The 17,495-nt window shown below is 32.7% G+C and overlaps 1 protein-coding gene and 1 pseudogene across 1 annotated transcript; both read left to right on the forward strand.

The window, feature by feature from the left end:
• Positions 1-3,184: 3,184 nt before the first annotated feature.
• On the forward strand, positions 3,185-4,690 carry LOC112095725 (protein PFC0760c-like). Its single transcript, XM_024177834.1, has one exon. The coding sequence runs from the start codon at positions 3,185-3,187 to the stop codon at positions 4,688-4,690; it is 1,506 nt and encodes a 501-aa protein (XP_024033602.1).
• Positions 4,691-11,093: 6,403 nt separating this feature from the next.
• On the forward strand, positions 11,094-16,171 carry LOC112095868 (annotated as a pseudogene).
• The last annotated feature ends 1,324 nt before the right edge of the window (positions 16,172-17,495 follow it).

A 17,495-nucleotide genomic window follows, 5' to 3' on the forward strand; every position in this document is an offset into this window, starting at 1 on the left:
TAAATATTATTTGATAATATTTCATTTCAATATGTGCGTGCGTTATTGGATAATTTATTGGACAAGTTATTGGATAACTTGTTGGACAAGTTATTGGATAATTATTATTATTATTATAATAGAGAGGAGATTTACTTTTTACTTGATATATTATGAGCTTCTTCTTCTTTTTTTTTTCCAATCACCATGCAATTAAGTATCAAATTAAGCTATTTTCCACTTCAATTCCATAAAAATTTACAATTTTGTAGAAGAGTAATGAATAACAACATTATTGATATGCGTGTGCGTGCCACGACTCGTGAGTGTATATTAACATTTGTTAAATTTAAATAATTACCAATTAAGATCTCTACACCAAAATTACCTTTCATGTTATTACCGTTAGGCATTTAAAAGGAGAATCAAGTTCCTAAGAAGGCGTTAGAAGTTAGGATCCTTGGCCACTCAAGGATTCCTTCTTAATTTAGGATATCTCTCAATTTTAAATAATTAATTATTTTTAATTACTTAAAAGTTGAGAGTTTCCTAAAGGAACAGGGATTCCTAAGGGAACAAGGATTCCTAAAGGAACAAGGAGTCACATAATGAGTCTATAAATAAGGGCTAGATTTAAAGGTTAACAATTTCCTTATTTTTCAAGAACCCGATAACCTTCTTGCTTATTTTTCTCCAAGACTCTCAGAAACTGCAACATCAAGGCTGGTTCTTATTCGTCAAATTGAAACAATGGCAGCAGCTGCTCAATCTCGACGGTTCGTCAGTGAACAGCCGATTTGCTACGGGTACCCCTTACCCAAACCACTTCTTGAATTTGCTGAAGATAGCCCTAAGAAGGACAATTATATATAACTCTCGATAAAAAAAAATTAAAGAGAAATCTGCGTATAGGAAAAATGAAAAGAAATCGCAGCGGGTATTCCGAAAAGCAGCAAGATTAGAGACAGAGCTTGAAAAGTATTACGTCAGAAAGAAAATTATAAAGTGGGTCGTAGAAGACTATACGCAGATTGATGGTGATGATCCTCGGAAGAAGAAGCTAAGGAAAATACATATCACACTCTTGATCAATTCGCTTGAGTTGGGATATTAATATCCCACTCACATTTTCAGTTTTTAGATGTACCTTTCTTTTTGTAATAAAAACATTTACTCTTGGGATATGAAACACTTCATCAAAGAAATTTTTATGGTGGATACATGTATCCACTTGATGGTTGATGCTTGATGCTTGGAGGTAACACTTTGAAAGGCAATTTTCATGAAGAGATTTTAGTAATTATTTAAATTTTATACCTTTTTTTTATATTGATCAAATTCACATCTCCTTCTAAAATATTTTCATTGAATGCTTTCAGCAATGGTCTCCTAAACTTTGGATGAGATCATCACACATAATAAAATACCCGGACAAGAGTTTATATAATATTTAATTTAATTCTCGCTTATGATTAACAAATGCTGCTGTTCTTGATGTTAAATTGGCAGAGTTTATGAGCAAAATTAGTAGTATTTACATCGATGTTAGCTAAGTTTTGCTTATGCCATTAATCTCAATTGTGTCTTTGCAAGCACTGTGGACTCAAGAACTTGATCCGGAAAGAAAGGAGGATCAACCTGTCAAGAAGAGGAAGATTCAGGAAAAGAGTGAGAGTCTTGGTGTTGCTATAGATGATGAAAGTTCGAAAATGGATCAATCTTGATGGCCAATAATTAATTGTTGATTAATAATCTCTTGCGTATCCTTCATTTTTAAAAAGGTGAAAATTGATTTGATTTTGTTGCTTGTTCTGTTTCTACCGTTGATTTTCTTTTCTGGGCTCATTGCTAAAATCAAGTTGCAAGATCTTGTGATCCATTTATCTTTCCCTTGTGTAATAAGGAGATGTGCAAAAGAAAATATGCGGAATAAATGTATCATTCAAAGATGAGCCATGATTAATGTCAAAAAAAAAAAAAAAAGATAAGCCATGATTGCTTCACTAGTTTTGTGCCTTCGTTTATGAGTGAGTCAAGAGAGTTGGAAGCTGTTCTTGTCTCAATATCTCAATGTAATAATTCCCTCTGGTATTGTAACAAAAAAATACCTTATTAAAAAGCAATCATATTAAGAAATATTACCATATTAAATAAAAGAAAAAAACTGAAATTTTCAATCTTGAATTCATTCTTCGTTAATAAGGGCTCTATTTTCTAATACAACCATTGATTAATTCAAACCAATAGAACTAATAAGAACTACAGATTCTTTTCACTTCCCCTAGCTTTCTCAGCCGCCCGACAAAAGGTAGACCTTCTAAACTCCAATGAATCACTCCAAAGAAATCAATAAATTAATCAAAAGTCTAAGAACAGCTAAAGGGCTAAAAATTAAAATTACCTTTAGGGGCTACGGTTAAATCTTCTTTGAAGCGGGTTGGACTTTTGACATCCCCACAAAATTCCTTTTAAAACGCTTTTTTTTAAAAAAAAAACTGAATTCACCTCAATAAACTAATACAAATTTATTTATTTATTTTTTGTTTTGAACGGAAATAAAATTAAATGCTTGATTTTTATTTTAACAAACTTTTTACACCAATCCATTTCATAATTTATATTTACCAATCTATTTCATAATTTATATTTACATTTTAAATTTTAATTGAAAAATAAAAATTATAAGAATTTAGAGTTATGAATATAAAAATTAAATAATAAAATTTTTCAATGACCTTCGCTCTGCCATAACAATAAAGCTGAAAATGACGCTGTCTGTATAATTCTGTACGCCATTTGAACAAAGTCTTTCTTTAATCATTCATCGTAGCTACTAATTCAAACAACACCCGCGCTTAGGCCTCGTTGGAGCTTTTCAATTGCCTTTAATTCTGCCATAACAATAAACTGAAAACGACACAGTCCGTATAAGTTTGCGCGCATCATTTTAGCAAATTGTTTTTTAAATCGCTCGCAGCTACTAATTTCACACAATGCACCTTCATTGGGCCTGGCCCTCGATAGATTTTTTCAATGATCTTTCGATTCAACTATCACAATGAGCTGCAAAACAACATCGTCTTGTCATTTTGTGCGCACCATTTAAGCAAATTGTTTCGTATATCGTTGACAGCCACTACTACTAATAATTCACACACAATACGCCTTCATTGATTGTCTTTTCATCAAGCAGCTGATAAGCGCTATGGATGAGTTGAGATCCAGCAGTGGCAGCAATTCCTTGAACTCATCAGCATCAAGCTTCTCTGTGGCTTCAAGCATTTCAACCAACTCATCCACAAAATTGAGTTGTTCAGGTACCTTAACTTTTACTCCAACTAAATTGTTTGCTGATTCTGAAGAGAAAGTGTTGCCTAATGATTCAATTAAGTTAGATGATTCATCGAGTTCTGAAGTTAATCAACCAATAGTATATATTATGAATCACGTGGATGACTTAATTGATAGTGATATTAAGGATGATGTAGTAGAATCAGATAATGTGAACAATGATGAAGATAATTCGAGTGATTCTGATGAGGTGGACAATGAGCAAAATTCAGATGATTTTGATAATGTTAACAAAGTGGACAATGGGGAAAATTCAGATGATTCTGTTGATGTTAACAATGATGAAGATAATTCGAGTGATTCTGATGATGTCGACAATGAGCAAAATTCGGATGATTCTAGTAATGTTAACAATGTGGATAATGGGGAAAATTTAGATGATTCTGTTGATGTTAACACTGATGAAGATATGGCTATTTCTGATGTAACTTGGCAACATGATGGCGAGGACTTACGCTGTCCATTTATCTGTGCTTTGATGAAGAAGGTGCCCCCAAAGAAATTTAAGATTCCTTTTAGACAAAATAGGGAATCTGATAATAGATTGGGGAAAGTTGCAGAGATTTTGAAAGAAGTTAAGAGGGAGCTAAGACAACATGCAAAATCTGAGGGAAGTAGATTTTTGAATGAAGATGATGTGGATGCAACTTGTGCTTTTAATGACAATGACTTTAGTCTCTATCATTTGATGATGAATGAAAGCGTCGCTATAAACGATGTTCGCATTGATAAATTGATAGACATTGAGAATCAATTAAAGGAATCAAAGAATACTGTTAGGGAAATATTGGAGGAGATTCGAGAGCTATACTGTGTGGGTGGGGATTCTGCCCGGGGAATGGAAATGGATGAAAATGAAGATTTTGAAAGGGACAAACAAAAACCTGAGAATGAATCTGAAGAAGAGTTGAACAGCAACACATTGGACAAGGAGGACACTGAGGATGAATCGGAAAACTCTGAGGATGAGTCTGTGAAAGAGTTGAACAGCAAGACATCGAACGAGGAGGACAGTGAAGACAGTGAGGATCAATCCGAAGACTCTGATGATGAATCTGTGAAAGAGTTGAACAGCAAGACATCAAACGAAGAGGACAGTGAAGACAGTGAGAATGAATTCGAAGACTCTGAAGATGAATCTGAAAACTCTAAGGATGAATCTGCACAAGAATTGAACAGCAAGACATCAAAAGAGGAGGACAGTGAAGACAGTGAGGATGAATCTGAAGACTCTGAGGATGAATCTGAAAACTCTGAGGATGAATCCGCACAAGAGTTGAACAGTAAGACATCAAACAAGGAGGACAATAAAGATACTGAGAAGGATGAGTCTGAAGACTCGGAGGATGAATCATACTGAAGATTCTGACTCAAGGAGGTTTTGATCAAATTCAGAACTCAATGATTAGGAAGTCATTTAAATGAATATTCAAATTCAACAGTCAATTGTGAAAATGCAGTTTCTTCTCTCTTTCTCCCTCTGCACAATGCTTTCTATATTCTTAGCAAGGATCATTTTGTTGACTGAAGGAAAAAAATTGTAAAACAAGTTGTCATTGTTTGTCTATCATCATGTATGGAATTCTCAAAAGTGATAAAATTTGTTTAGTGCAAATGTCCTTTCAAATTTTTTTTGAAATATATCCTTTGATGATACTTGAACTATATATGCTTGAGGTCACCAGACCAACTCCAGTAAGACACCTGAACCTATTGTCTCTCCTGAAGGGCTTGTTCTACTTGTAGATGATCATGACCTCATAGAATAATCTTGTTGCGGGTATACTTGACAAAGTAAGTGCTATTGCCAATGTATTCTAGATTAATGGTTTAAATGCATGCTGCCTATTTATTAAACACTAAGTTACCTTTGTCACTTTCAATTAGTAAGTTCTTTAACATTTTTGGATGTTGTTAGACCTAGACACGATAGTCAATACCAAGAATTTTACTTCCAATTAGTATGATATCTTGAGATATGTTTTGTATGCTCATTCATGGTTTACTTTTGTTTTTGGTATATTATCAGCATCAGAGGAAGTCAGAGCTCAAAACTTTTCAGTTATGTTACGCAACTATCTATCTTTTATGGTCACAAAGAACCCACCTAGGTTGCCGATAGGTGTATGAGGGTTGAGCTGGTTATGCTTAAAATAAAATGCTTCTTATCTGGCCTACTTACCTTGTTGCAGGTCAGGCATTTGGGGTGATTCCGGTGACAGTTCTGGATTCTAGCAGCTCAGAAAATTATAAGTGCATCCGTGCATTTTTATAGTTACTTCACCTTGAAGTTTAAAGTTTCATAAACAACTGCTTAGTTTTGCAGATATTTGCCACCTATTGGCTTTAATATAGTTAATTTGTTAGTGCTAGCATGTACTAATTGGATCAACTTCTTACAGTGCTAGCATGAGACTCTCTCTCTTTTCCTGAATCTTCCTCTTCTTGACAGGTGGATCCTCCTTTCTTATTGGATCAACTTCTTACAGTGCTAGCATGTACTCAATTGAGATTAATGGCATAAACAAAACTTAGCTAACATCGATGTAAATACTACTAATTTTGCTCATAAACTCTGCCAATTTAACATCAAGAACAGCAGCATTTGTTAATCATAAGCGAGAATTAAATTAAATATTATATAAACTCTTGTCCGGGTATTTTATTATGTGTGATGATCTCATCCAAAGTTTAGGAGACCATTGCTGAAAGCATTCAATGAAAATATTTTAGAAGGAGATGTGAATTTGATCAATATAAAAAAAAGGTATAAAATTTAAATAATTACTAAAATCTCTTCGTGAAAATTGCCTTTCAAAGTGTTACCTCCAAGCATCAAGCATCAACCATCAAGTGGATACATGTATCCACCATAAAAATTTCTTTGATGAAGTGTTTCATATCCCAAGAGTAAATGTTTTTATTACAAAAAGAAAGGTACATCTAAAAACTGAAAATGTGAGTGGGATATTAATATCCCAACTCAAGCGAATTGATCAAGAGTGTGATATGTATTTTCCTTAGCTTCTTCTTCCGAGGATCATCACCATCAATCTGCGTATAGTCTTCTACGACCCACTTTATAATTTTCTTTCTGACGTAATACTTTTCAAGCTCTGTCTCTAATCTTGCTGCTTTTCGGAATACCCGCTGCGATTTCTTTTCATTTTTCCTATACGCAGATTTCTCTTTAATTTTTTTTTATCGAGAGTTATATATAATTGTCCTTCTTAGGGCTATCTTCAGCAAATTCAAGAAGTGGTTTGGGTAAGGGGTACCCGTAGCAAATCGGCTATTCACTGACGAACCGTCGAGATTGAGCAGCTGCTGCCATTGTTTCAATTTGACGAATAAGAACCAGCCTTGATGTTGCAGTTTCTGAGAGTCTTGGAGAAAAATAAGCAAGAAGGTTATCGGGTTCTTGAAAAATAAGGAAATTGTTAACCTTTAAATCTAGCCCTTATTTATAGACTCATTATGTGACTCCTTGTTCCTTTAGGAATCCTTGTTCCCTTAGGAATCCCTGTTCCTTTAGGAAACTCTCAACTTTTAAGTAATTAAAAATAATTAATTATTTAAAATTGAGAGATATCCTGAATTAAGAAGGAATCCTTGAGTGGCCAAGGATCCTAACTTCTAACGCCTTCTTAGGAACTTGATTCTCCTTTTAAATGCCTAACGGTAATAACATGAAAGGTAATTTTGGTGTAGAGATCTTAATTGGTAATTATTTAAATTTAACAAATGTTAATATACACTCACGAGTCGTGGCACGCACACGCATATCAATAATGTTGTTATTCATTACTCTTCTACAAAATTGTAAATTTTTATGGAATTGAAGTGGAAAATAGCTTAATTTGATACTTAATTGCATGGTGATTGGAAAAAAAAAAGAAGAAGAAGCTCATAATATATCAAGTAAAAAGTAAATCTCCTCTCTATTATAATAATAATAATAAAAATAATTCATCATATAAAAATAATTATCCAATAACTTGTCCAATAAGTTATTATTAAACGCACGCACATATTGAAATGAAATATTATCAAATAATATTTAAACAAGATTTATAAGAGTTGGTCCTTCGTTATCCCATACTTCGCTCCCGAACAACAACTAAGTTCTATACAATTGTCATAGTATTTAAAATTTTAACTATTGTCATTAGTAAAAATATTTATCAATGGCAACTACAAAAATATTCATTGATAGATAGTATTGACCTACTACTACAATATTTTGTCACAAGTTAAAATATTTATCTATGGTAATAAAAAAAATTATAAAAATAGTTAAATCTTAATTATGAATTATCACTAAAGGATATGTGACACAAGATTTTAAAGTCTTAATTGAGCATTTGATCTGGCTTATTCATCCCAATCCAATAGGAGAATTATAGGTTTTGGTTTAGTAACTGCAATATCAGACATAAGAAAAAGGGAATTTAGTTATGAAATAAAAATTTGTTAATTGTGAATGATGACGTTCACATTAAATTACAAATTTACACTATAATAACGCGACGCTATGCGATATGATTTACCATGATAAAATGTAATTTTTTTTTTTATCTTAGTAATGGCTGACATGTTGTCACAATAAATCATTTTGCAATATCTTGTATGTAAATAACAGTAGACGAGGAGTACTAACAAGATTCAGTTTCTTAAATTCAATTAAAGAGGGAATCTTTAGGTTTAGGCATTTCAGGAAATTGAAGAAATATTTCCTCTGAAAATTCACAGTAAATTTACCCTTCATGTGATTATCGTTAGACATTTAAAAGTAGGATTGAATTCCCAAGAAGGATGTAGAGCTTAGAATCCTTGGCCACACAAGCACCGAAGGATATACGTGTAAAATCCTTAGAAGTACATTGTTCGATTAAGGGGCTATTATCATACTACGTTTAGTGAAATTATTTCATTTTAAAATAATGGTTTAAATATTTTTTTAAATTTTATTTTTCTAGAATTACTCAAATAATCTGATTATATTATTTAAACAATTGTTTAAAAATTTGAGAGTTATCCTAAACCAACAAGGAATCATGAGTCGTGGCACGCACACGTATATCAATAATGTTGTTATTCATTAGTCTTCTACAAAATTGTAAATTTCTATGGAATTGAAGTGGAAAATAGCTTAATTGGATACTTAATTGCATGGTGATTGGAAAAAAAAAAAAAAGAAGAAGCTCATAATATATCAAGTAAAAAGTAAATCTCCTCTAAATAATAATAATAATTATCCAATAACTTGTCCAACAAGTTATCCAATAACTTGTCCAACAAGTTATCCAATAACTTGTCCAATAAATTATCCAATAACGCACGCACATATTGAAATGAAATATTATCAAATAATATTTAAACAAGATTTATAAGAGTTGGTCCTTCGTTATCCAACACTTCGCTCCGAACAACAACTGAGATCTATACAATTGTCATAGTATTTAAAATTTTAACTATTGTCATTAGTAAAAATATTTATCAATGGCAACTACAAAAATATTCATTGATAGATAGTATTGACCTACTACTACAATATTTTGTCACAAGTTAAAATATTTATCTATGGTAATAAAAAAAATTATAAAAATAGTTAAATCTTAATTATGAATTATCGCTAAAGGATATGTGACACAAGATTTTAAAGTCTTATTTGAGCATTTGATCTGACTTATTCATCCCAATCCAATAGGAGAATTATAGGTTATGGTTTAGTAACTGCAATATCAGACAGAAGAAAAAGGGAGCTTAGTTATGAAATCAAAATTTGTTAATTGTGAATGATGATGTTTACATTAAATTACAAATTTACACTATAATAATGCGACGCTATGCGATATGATTTACCATGATAAAATGTATTTTTTTTTATCTTAATAATGGCTGACATGTTGTCACAATAAATCATTTTGCAATATCTTGTATGCAAATAACAGTAGAGGAGGAGTACTAACAAGATTCAGTTTCTTAAATTCAATTAAAGAGGGAATCTTTAGGTTTAGGCATTTCAGGAAATTGAAGAAGTATTTCCTCTGGAAATTCACATTAAATTTACCCTTCATGTTAGACATTTAAAAGTAGGATTGAATTCCCAGAAGGATATAGAGCTTTGAATCCTTAGCCACACAAGCACAGAATTTCTGAAGGAGAAAAATTTTCAATTAATGACATGCATGCAAACGTTGACGTATGAAAATGTTGCTGAAAATATTCAATTTAAGACAACACCAATAACAACGGCGTCGAATGAAAATTTTGTTTAAAATATTCAAATTAAGCCAACACCAACATTAACGGCGTGTCTGCGAACGTCGTCGAACGAAAATGTGGCTGAAAATATTCAACTTATGAAAACAACAACAATAACAGTGTCAGAGTAAAATGTTATTGAAAATATTCAACTTACGGCAACACCAACATTAACGGCGTTCGTGCGAAAGTCATCGAACGAAAATGTGGTTGAAAATATTAAACTTATAAAAACACCAATATTAAAGGCATGCGTGCAAACATCGTCAGAGAAAAATGTTGAAAATATTCAACCTAAGACAACACCAAAATTATCGGTGTTGAAGGAAAATATTGTTGAAAATATTCAACTTAGGACAACACTACCAAGAACGGCGTCGAAGAAAAATATTGTTGAAAAAATTTAATTTAAGACAACACCACCAACATGCTTGCCAATCCTTTTATTCTTTTTTTATTATTATTACATCTCCTCAATTGTACTCCAGTAGTTCTTCTTTATTCCTGCTTTCAATTCCAATTCCATCTTTAATCCTGAAAAAATATTTACAAGATAAAAATTAACATTTTCCGAATTAATTTAACATAAAAATATATTTGAGGAGTATAAAGATAATTTAGAAGTGATGAGTGCATTAATGGACACAATAAGTGTAAAACTAATAATTTTATCCTTATTAAATGTATACTTTTTATTGTCAATCAATATTCAACCTAGGACAACACCAACATTAACGGTGTGCATGCGAACATCGTCGAAAATTTTTTTTGTTGAAAATATTAAACTTAACACAACACCAATATTAACGGCGTACGTGCGAATGTCGTCAAAAGAAAATATTGTTTAAAATATTCAACTTAAAACAACACCAACAGTAACGGTGTCGAAGGAAAATGTTGTTCAAAATATTCAACTTAAGACAACTCCAACATTAACGGCGTGCGTGCGTGCGTGCGTGCATCGTCAAAAGAAAATGTTGTTGAAAATATTCAACGTAAGACAACACCAACATTAACGGCGTGCGTGCGTGCATCGTCAAAAGAAAATGTTGTTGAAAATATTCAACGTAAGACAACACCAACATTAACGGCATGCGTGCGAACATCGTCGAAAGAAAATGTTGTTGAAAATATTCAACTTAAGACAACACCAACAATAACGGAGTCGATGGAAAATGTTGATGAAAATATTCAACTTTAGACAACACCAACATTAACGGCGTGCGTGCGAACGTCGTCGAAGGAAAATGTTGTTGAAAATATTCAAATTTAGACAACACTTCCTAACAATAGAGATTGTTATGTTAAGGTGACCTAGCTCTCCAAAACTAACCGTGGTTAATTTGGTAGATTAAAAAAGCAGACCCCACTAGAGGTCTTTATCAATTTAAAGCAATAAAATGCAACCTGCAAAACCCATACTTCTGCCCATATAAATACTTGAGAGCACATGCATACCTTCATCACGCCATTGTTAGCTAGCACTTAAAGAAATCGTTAATTTCAATCTTTGTTGTCCGTCTTCAGAAAGATGTCAACTCAAGAAGTTTCATTAGAGAAAAATGTTCGTAACGCAGCAGATTTCCATCCTAATATATGGGGAGACCATTTCCTCACATGTCCTTCTGAGGTCATTAAACATCTCATTACCAATTATATACATTCATAGAACATGCATGCATGCTCATTAGTGTTTTTTTGCATACAGATGATAGATACTTGTGAAATACAAGTATGCAACCCAAGAGGGGGGGTGAATTGGGATTCTAAAAAATTATTCAATTTATTAAATAAAAACTTAATACAATTATAAATCAGATTCAAAGCAATAACAATTAAGATGATCACAATATAAAAAGATAAGGGAAGAGGGATTCAAACACCGAGATTTTTACGTGGTTCGGCCAACCTCGCCTACGTCCACGCCTCCAAGCTTTCCGGGCTTGAGGATTCCACTAAGCAAGCCTCCAAGGCTTCAAATGCTTACACTTGACTTCCAAGGTGTCAATGGGCCTTTACAACAAGAGATTATCCCCAATCTCTTAACCCAAATGTATCCCAACACTTACAATCACTCAAAGTAAAAGATTACAAACTGTTTTGCCTCTCACAATATATAAGATTACACAATGATGCTTAATATGTGAGTAGATGAAGCAAGAATGTGTTCTAAGCTCTATGAAGATTGTATTCTCAAATATTAGCTCAAAATGGTCGTGTTGTGATGAATCTTCTTTGAATTTGAATGAGCTTATTTATACTTGGATTTGAAAATCTAGCCGTTACAAATTGTCGGACAGAAAACGGTTCGCCGTTAACCATTAACGGTTAATCGTTTCGGTTGGTCAAAGTTACCGTTGGACCAGATTTCAAATAAACGGTTTGCCGTTTAGGATTGCCCCTTCGCCGTTAACTTCCAGAGACCTGCAAGAAGAGCATTTGTTATCCATTTACACTAAACGGTTAAGGACTTGCATGAAGTAACGTTTCTGGATATTATCGGTTAACCGTTTGAAATAATCGGTTAGCCGTTTGTCTCCAGTAACCTGCAAAATGAACATTAGTTAATCCGTTTTCATTTAGCGGTTAAGGGATTGCATAAAGTGGCTTCTCTGGGTATTATCAGTTGACCGTTTAAAATAAACGGTTTGCCGTTTGGCTCCAGTAACCTGCACAACAATTCAGCCTTATCAGTTTTCGTTAATCAGTGCCAGAGGAGGACAACCATCAATTCTGGACGTTATCGGTTAACCGTTTAAAATAAACGGTTCACCGTTAGGTTCCAGTAGCCTTCCCATCTTGGGTGATTTCTGTTAAGCATAACCGGTTAGAGCTTAGGTAATATGTTGCTCTCTGGTGATAATCGGTTAACCGTTTAAAATAAAACGGTTTGCCGTTAATTTCCAGTAGCCTCCCTATCTTTTGTGTTTTCCGTTTTTCATAAACGGTTAGAGGTTTAGGGAAAATGTTTGCTCTCTGGCTGTTATCGGTTAACCGTTTAAATAAACGGTGAACCGTTTATAACCAGAATTGCATTTTAAACCAGTTTTTGCAGAGAATCCTTTTTTTTTTAATTTTAAAGTCCATCTTTTATGAAGCATGAATGGAATGATTACTAAGGCTCTCGTTTATTAAGAAATAGCTCCAATACTTTTATCAAAAATCATTTAAAATTTGTTATCATCAAAATCAATATTATTAACATATTTATGTTAACAACTTGGACTCAACAACAGCACAAAGAACTGGAAGAAGAGGTGAGGAGAATGATGGCATCTGATGCCGATAAACCTGCCCAGAAATTGTGCTTGATTGATGTTGTCCAAAGGTTAGGTGTGGCTTACCACTTCATAAAAGAGATTGATGATGCGTTGGAGAAAATAAGTCATGACCCTTTTGATGATAAAGATGATATCTACATTGTCTCTCTTTGTTTTCGATTGCTCAGGCAGCATGGAATTAAGATGTCATGTGGTAGGAAATCTTTCTTAAGCTATGTTAATTGCAAAATCTTTCCAATTAAATATAAGATGCCGAATTGAGTCTCGATTTCCTGAATTGTTTAATGTGATTAGATGTGTTTGAGAAGTTTAAAGATGATGATGGAAAATTCAAGGCATCATTGACGAATGATGTTGAAGGCATGCTAAGTTTATATGAGGTAGCACACCTAGCCATTCCCGGAGAAGATATTTTAGATGAAGCAATTGTTTTCACGACCACTCACCTTAAGTCAATGGTAACTAATTCTCAGGTAAACTCTACTTTTGCTGAACAAATACGTCATTCTCTCAGAGTTCCTCTCCGTAGAGCCGTATCAAGGTTAGAGTCAAGGTATTTCTTGGATATCTATTCAAGAGACGATTTGCACGATAAAACTTTGCTCAATTTCGCGAAGTTAGACTTTAATATACTGCAAGCAATGCACCAGAAGGAAGCAAGTGAAATTACCAGGTAAATTAATATTCTTCTAACGTGGAACGTAAAGCTTATTTGGTGTTGTTTTGTACTTACCTCCGAGTGTATTTGAGGAAAAATATCTTATTACAATTAATTTTTTTTTAATAATAACACCCAAACATAAAGTTTTATAGTGTAATGAAATTTCAAATATATATTCTAGAATTCTTAATAGTAGTAGTTGTAGGTATTTGTGGGTTGTACTTTTTGTGTGTTGTTTGTTTGTTACGAGGTGTGTGACAAATATTAAATCAGTCTATTAGGAAATTAGGGTAATAGTGTAATTTCCAGAATTTGAGAGCCAATATTTACGAAAAGTTGGTACCAACTTAGAATGGAGGCAAATATCTGAAGTATATAAGGAAGTGAGAATATTCTATCAAAGTTATAACGTTAGGGAGATAATGGTTTATTAGCGAAAATATTCCGAAGTAAATGGTAAAATACAATTTCTTCAAAACTTAATTTCTTATTTTCCTTTTACAGAACAAATTTTCCGAATAAAATTTAGAAGATTCTCGTTTTTCACTTTAAAGATTTCGGCTTTTACCACTTACCCCTTATAATTTTCATAATTCTCATATTACCTCTTGATATCCAAATTTCATTGAAAAAAGAAAAAAAGAAAAGTGGTTTGTTTTGTGAATGGGATGGCTTTTCCTATAAAAGGTTTGACGTCAAGGAGATAATGATGTATTATATGAAAATTGTAAGAGCGTAAGTGATAAATAGGTAAAACAATTGTAAGAGGTACGTAAATATGCCAACACTTTTATCAAAACTTTCAGATGGCTCTAAGTCTTTTAGTGTTAATTAATTTATATATGATAATGAAAAATGAAACCTAATTGTTTCCTTCTCTACGTTTCTCTAATATAAAAGTAACAATTGTTATCTTAACAAACTTATAATGTAAATAGATCTTCAATTTAGCAAACTAGCTGATTTTGATTTGAAATTGAATTTCAGGTGGTGGAGAGATTTAGACTTCCTTAAAAAGCTGCCTTATATTAGAGAGAGAGTCGTGGAGCTATATTTTTGGATGCTAGTGGGAGTGTCCTATGAGCCCAATTTCAGCACTGGTAGAATCTTTTTGTCCAAAATAATATGCCTCGAGACCCTAGTAGATGATACATTTGACGCCTACGGTACCTTTGAAGAGCTCAAAATCTTTACTGAAGCAGTTGCAAGGTTTAAAACCATGCATATATACATGCTTAGAAAGCATTCCATCGCTTATCTATGTTTCAAAACATGCATATTAATAGAATTAATGGATTTGATTTTCAGATGGGACATTGGCCACATAGATGCACTACCAGAATACATGAAATTCATTTTCAAGACACTCATTGATGTCTACAGTGAAGCTGAGGAAGAACTGTCAAAAGAAGGAAGATAAAACAGCATACAATATGCAATACGATCGATAGGCAATTTCATTTCATTTGATTTTGCATTTTAGTTGTTGGCAATGTGCATTATTGTTGACTTCGATTATATTTCTCAGTTTCAAGAACTAGTTATGAAGTACTTCTGCGAAGCGAAATGGTTAAATGAAGGTTATGTTCCGAGCATGGACGAGTATAAATCAGTTTCATTAAGAAGTATCGATTTTTTACCCATAGCGGTAGCTTCCTTCATTTTTATGGGTGATATTGCAAGTAGGGAGATCTTTGAATGGGAAATGAGTAACCCTGACATCATAATAGCCGCAGAAACTATTATCAGATTCCTGGATGACATAGCAGGCCATAAGGTACGTGTTGCTACTCCATCTTATATTATAATAATAATAATAATATCTAATAGAAATACTTGACCATATTAAAGTCAGAAACAAGGTCAAAAGATCAAAAAAAAAAAAACACAAACTTGATTGTAGTTTATTTTGTCATGCATTGTTAATGACATCTTTATTTTTCTTTTTTCCCATCTTTTAACTTATCCCCGATTTTAATATGTCACAAACATCTTATTAGAAACTAGAAGAGAAGAAAAACATGGATTTCAACATATTATTTTTGTCTTTTAGTGTTTTGAAATTCATATTTCTCTGTTTTTTAACGCCCTTTGCATGAACATATATATTTATTCTTAGATTTGGAAATCCTGAATTTAAGACCGGAGTAAAAAAATTTCTATATATATATATAAGTCAATCAGTTCTACAGTTCATTATTAATACTCTTCATTAGGCATATAAGACAATATATAACATAACATATATGCCAAAATGAAAAAAATTAAATTAAAAAAAAAGATGATGGGTATATTTTCTTTTTTCGTTAACCAATAATTTGCAACTGTGATGTAGTTTGAGCAAAAGAGAGAACATAATCCCTCAGCTGTTGAATGCTACAAGAATCAACATGGTGTGTCCGAGGAAGAGGCAGTTAAAGCGTTGTCGTTAGCAGTTGCTAACAGTTGGAAAGTTATAAATGAGGAGTTGCTTCTCAACCCAACTGCGATTCCTTTACCTCTGCTTCAGGTGATTTTTGATCTCTCATGTTCAGCCGACTTTATGTACGGAGACGCTCAAGATCGCTTAACGCATTCAACGATGATGAAGGACCAAGTTGAACTGGTGCTGAGGGACCCCATTAAGCTCTGAAGATTAAAGTAATGTTGCTGATTTCCTATCGTATATTTGAGAAGTTGGTAATAAATTAAGTTGGTGCTTGCTAGTTATTTAGCTAGCTAGTCATGCGTAGCTAGGGGATGTTCAATTGATTAGGCCTATATTCTAGTAAAAATAAAAGGTGTAAGAACGAATCTCCCGCACACCAACTTCATAATAATGTATTTTTTTTCATCTATGTCTGTTTGCTGGGGTGAAGTGCGTGGTAGCCTAAAAAAAAAAGTCTGAGATTAGAATAAACACCAATTCTACTTGCTTGGAATAAACGATATTACCAGTTTTACTATACCTTTAATTTCCGTGCATTATTGTTATGGTGATTGCCATTTTCTGCTCTAATTAATGTTCTAAAGTTTTACTACTTAAATCCCAATAGATTCTGTGTTGGGGTGATGGAGCGAGATACTGGAAGTGAATTGATAGGATAGATAAAATTCAGATATAGTTATAGCGATGGATTAAGCCAATACCATTACGTTATATTCTAGTCGAAGCATGATTAAATCAAGTTTTAATCCAAATGACTCAATAGGATTTTTAACAATACTTTAAGATTAAATGATGTTCTAATCTAAACTACTCTACAAGAGAGATTTTTGATAGATAATCCCAAAGGAAGTTATAATTTTTTTTTTCATTTTTTTGTTAATCAAATTCTATGAAAACAATAACAAGATCTTCCTTACTTCACTAAGTTAACTCACAAAGGGAAACTAAATCGCAATTATAATAGAAATAAAACACTAAGGCACATAAAATAATTGACTAATTAAAACAGAAAATATCAAAAAATCTAAAATAATAAAATTCTAAAATAACGTCCTACATCAGTTTCCCCCTCTTAAAAAAACTCATCCATGAAACTTGTAGTATAAGAGCAAATTATTTTGTAATTCGAACTTATTGACTTTCTCATCAATCTTTCTTGAAACTTGAAACTTTGAAGAATCCATATTTCATCTATTTTCTTCGCTTGCACATTCATTACAAGAATTTATCATTTTAGTAATGAAAATTTTGTTGATGGAACATGATTTCATCAGAAAATGAAGCTTTTGGGAGAAAAATTAATTTCCGTCACTGTATAATTGAAAACGATTAGCATCCGTCATCAAATCTTTCTTCGTGACTATAATAATAATTTTCCCGTTAGTTGATCATTTTGATTTCCCACCTCTTTCCTAGTTAGTTTGGGAAATATGAACAATTAGTTATGAGAGTAACTTATTATGACTAATTAACTGCCATGCTTGCTTACTAAAAATCAATTCTTTTAGTTACCATTTTGTGTTCTTGA

The sequence above is a fragment of the Citrus clementina genome, unplaced genomic scaffold (assembly GCF_000493195.1).
Source record: "Citrus clementina cultivar Clemenules unplaced genomic scaffold, Citrus_clementina_v1.0 scaffold_1, whole genome shotgun sequence".
Lineage (NCBI taxonomy): Eukaryota > Viridiplantae > Streptophyta > Magnoliopsida > Sapindales > Rutaceae > Citrus > Citrus x clementina.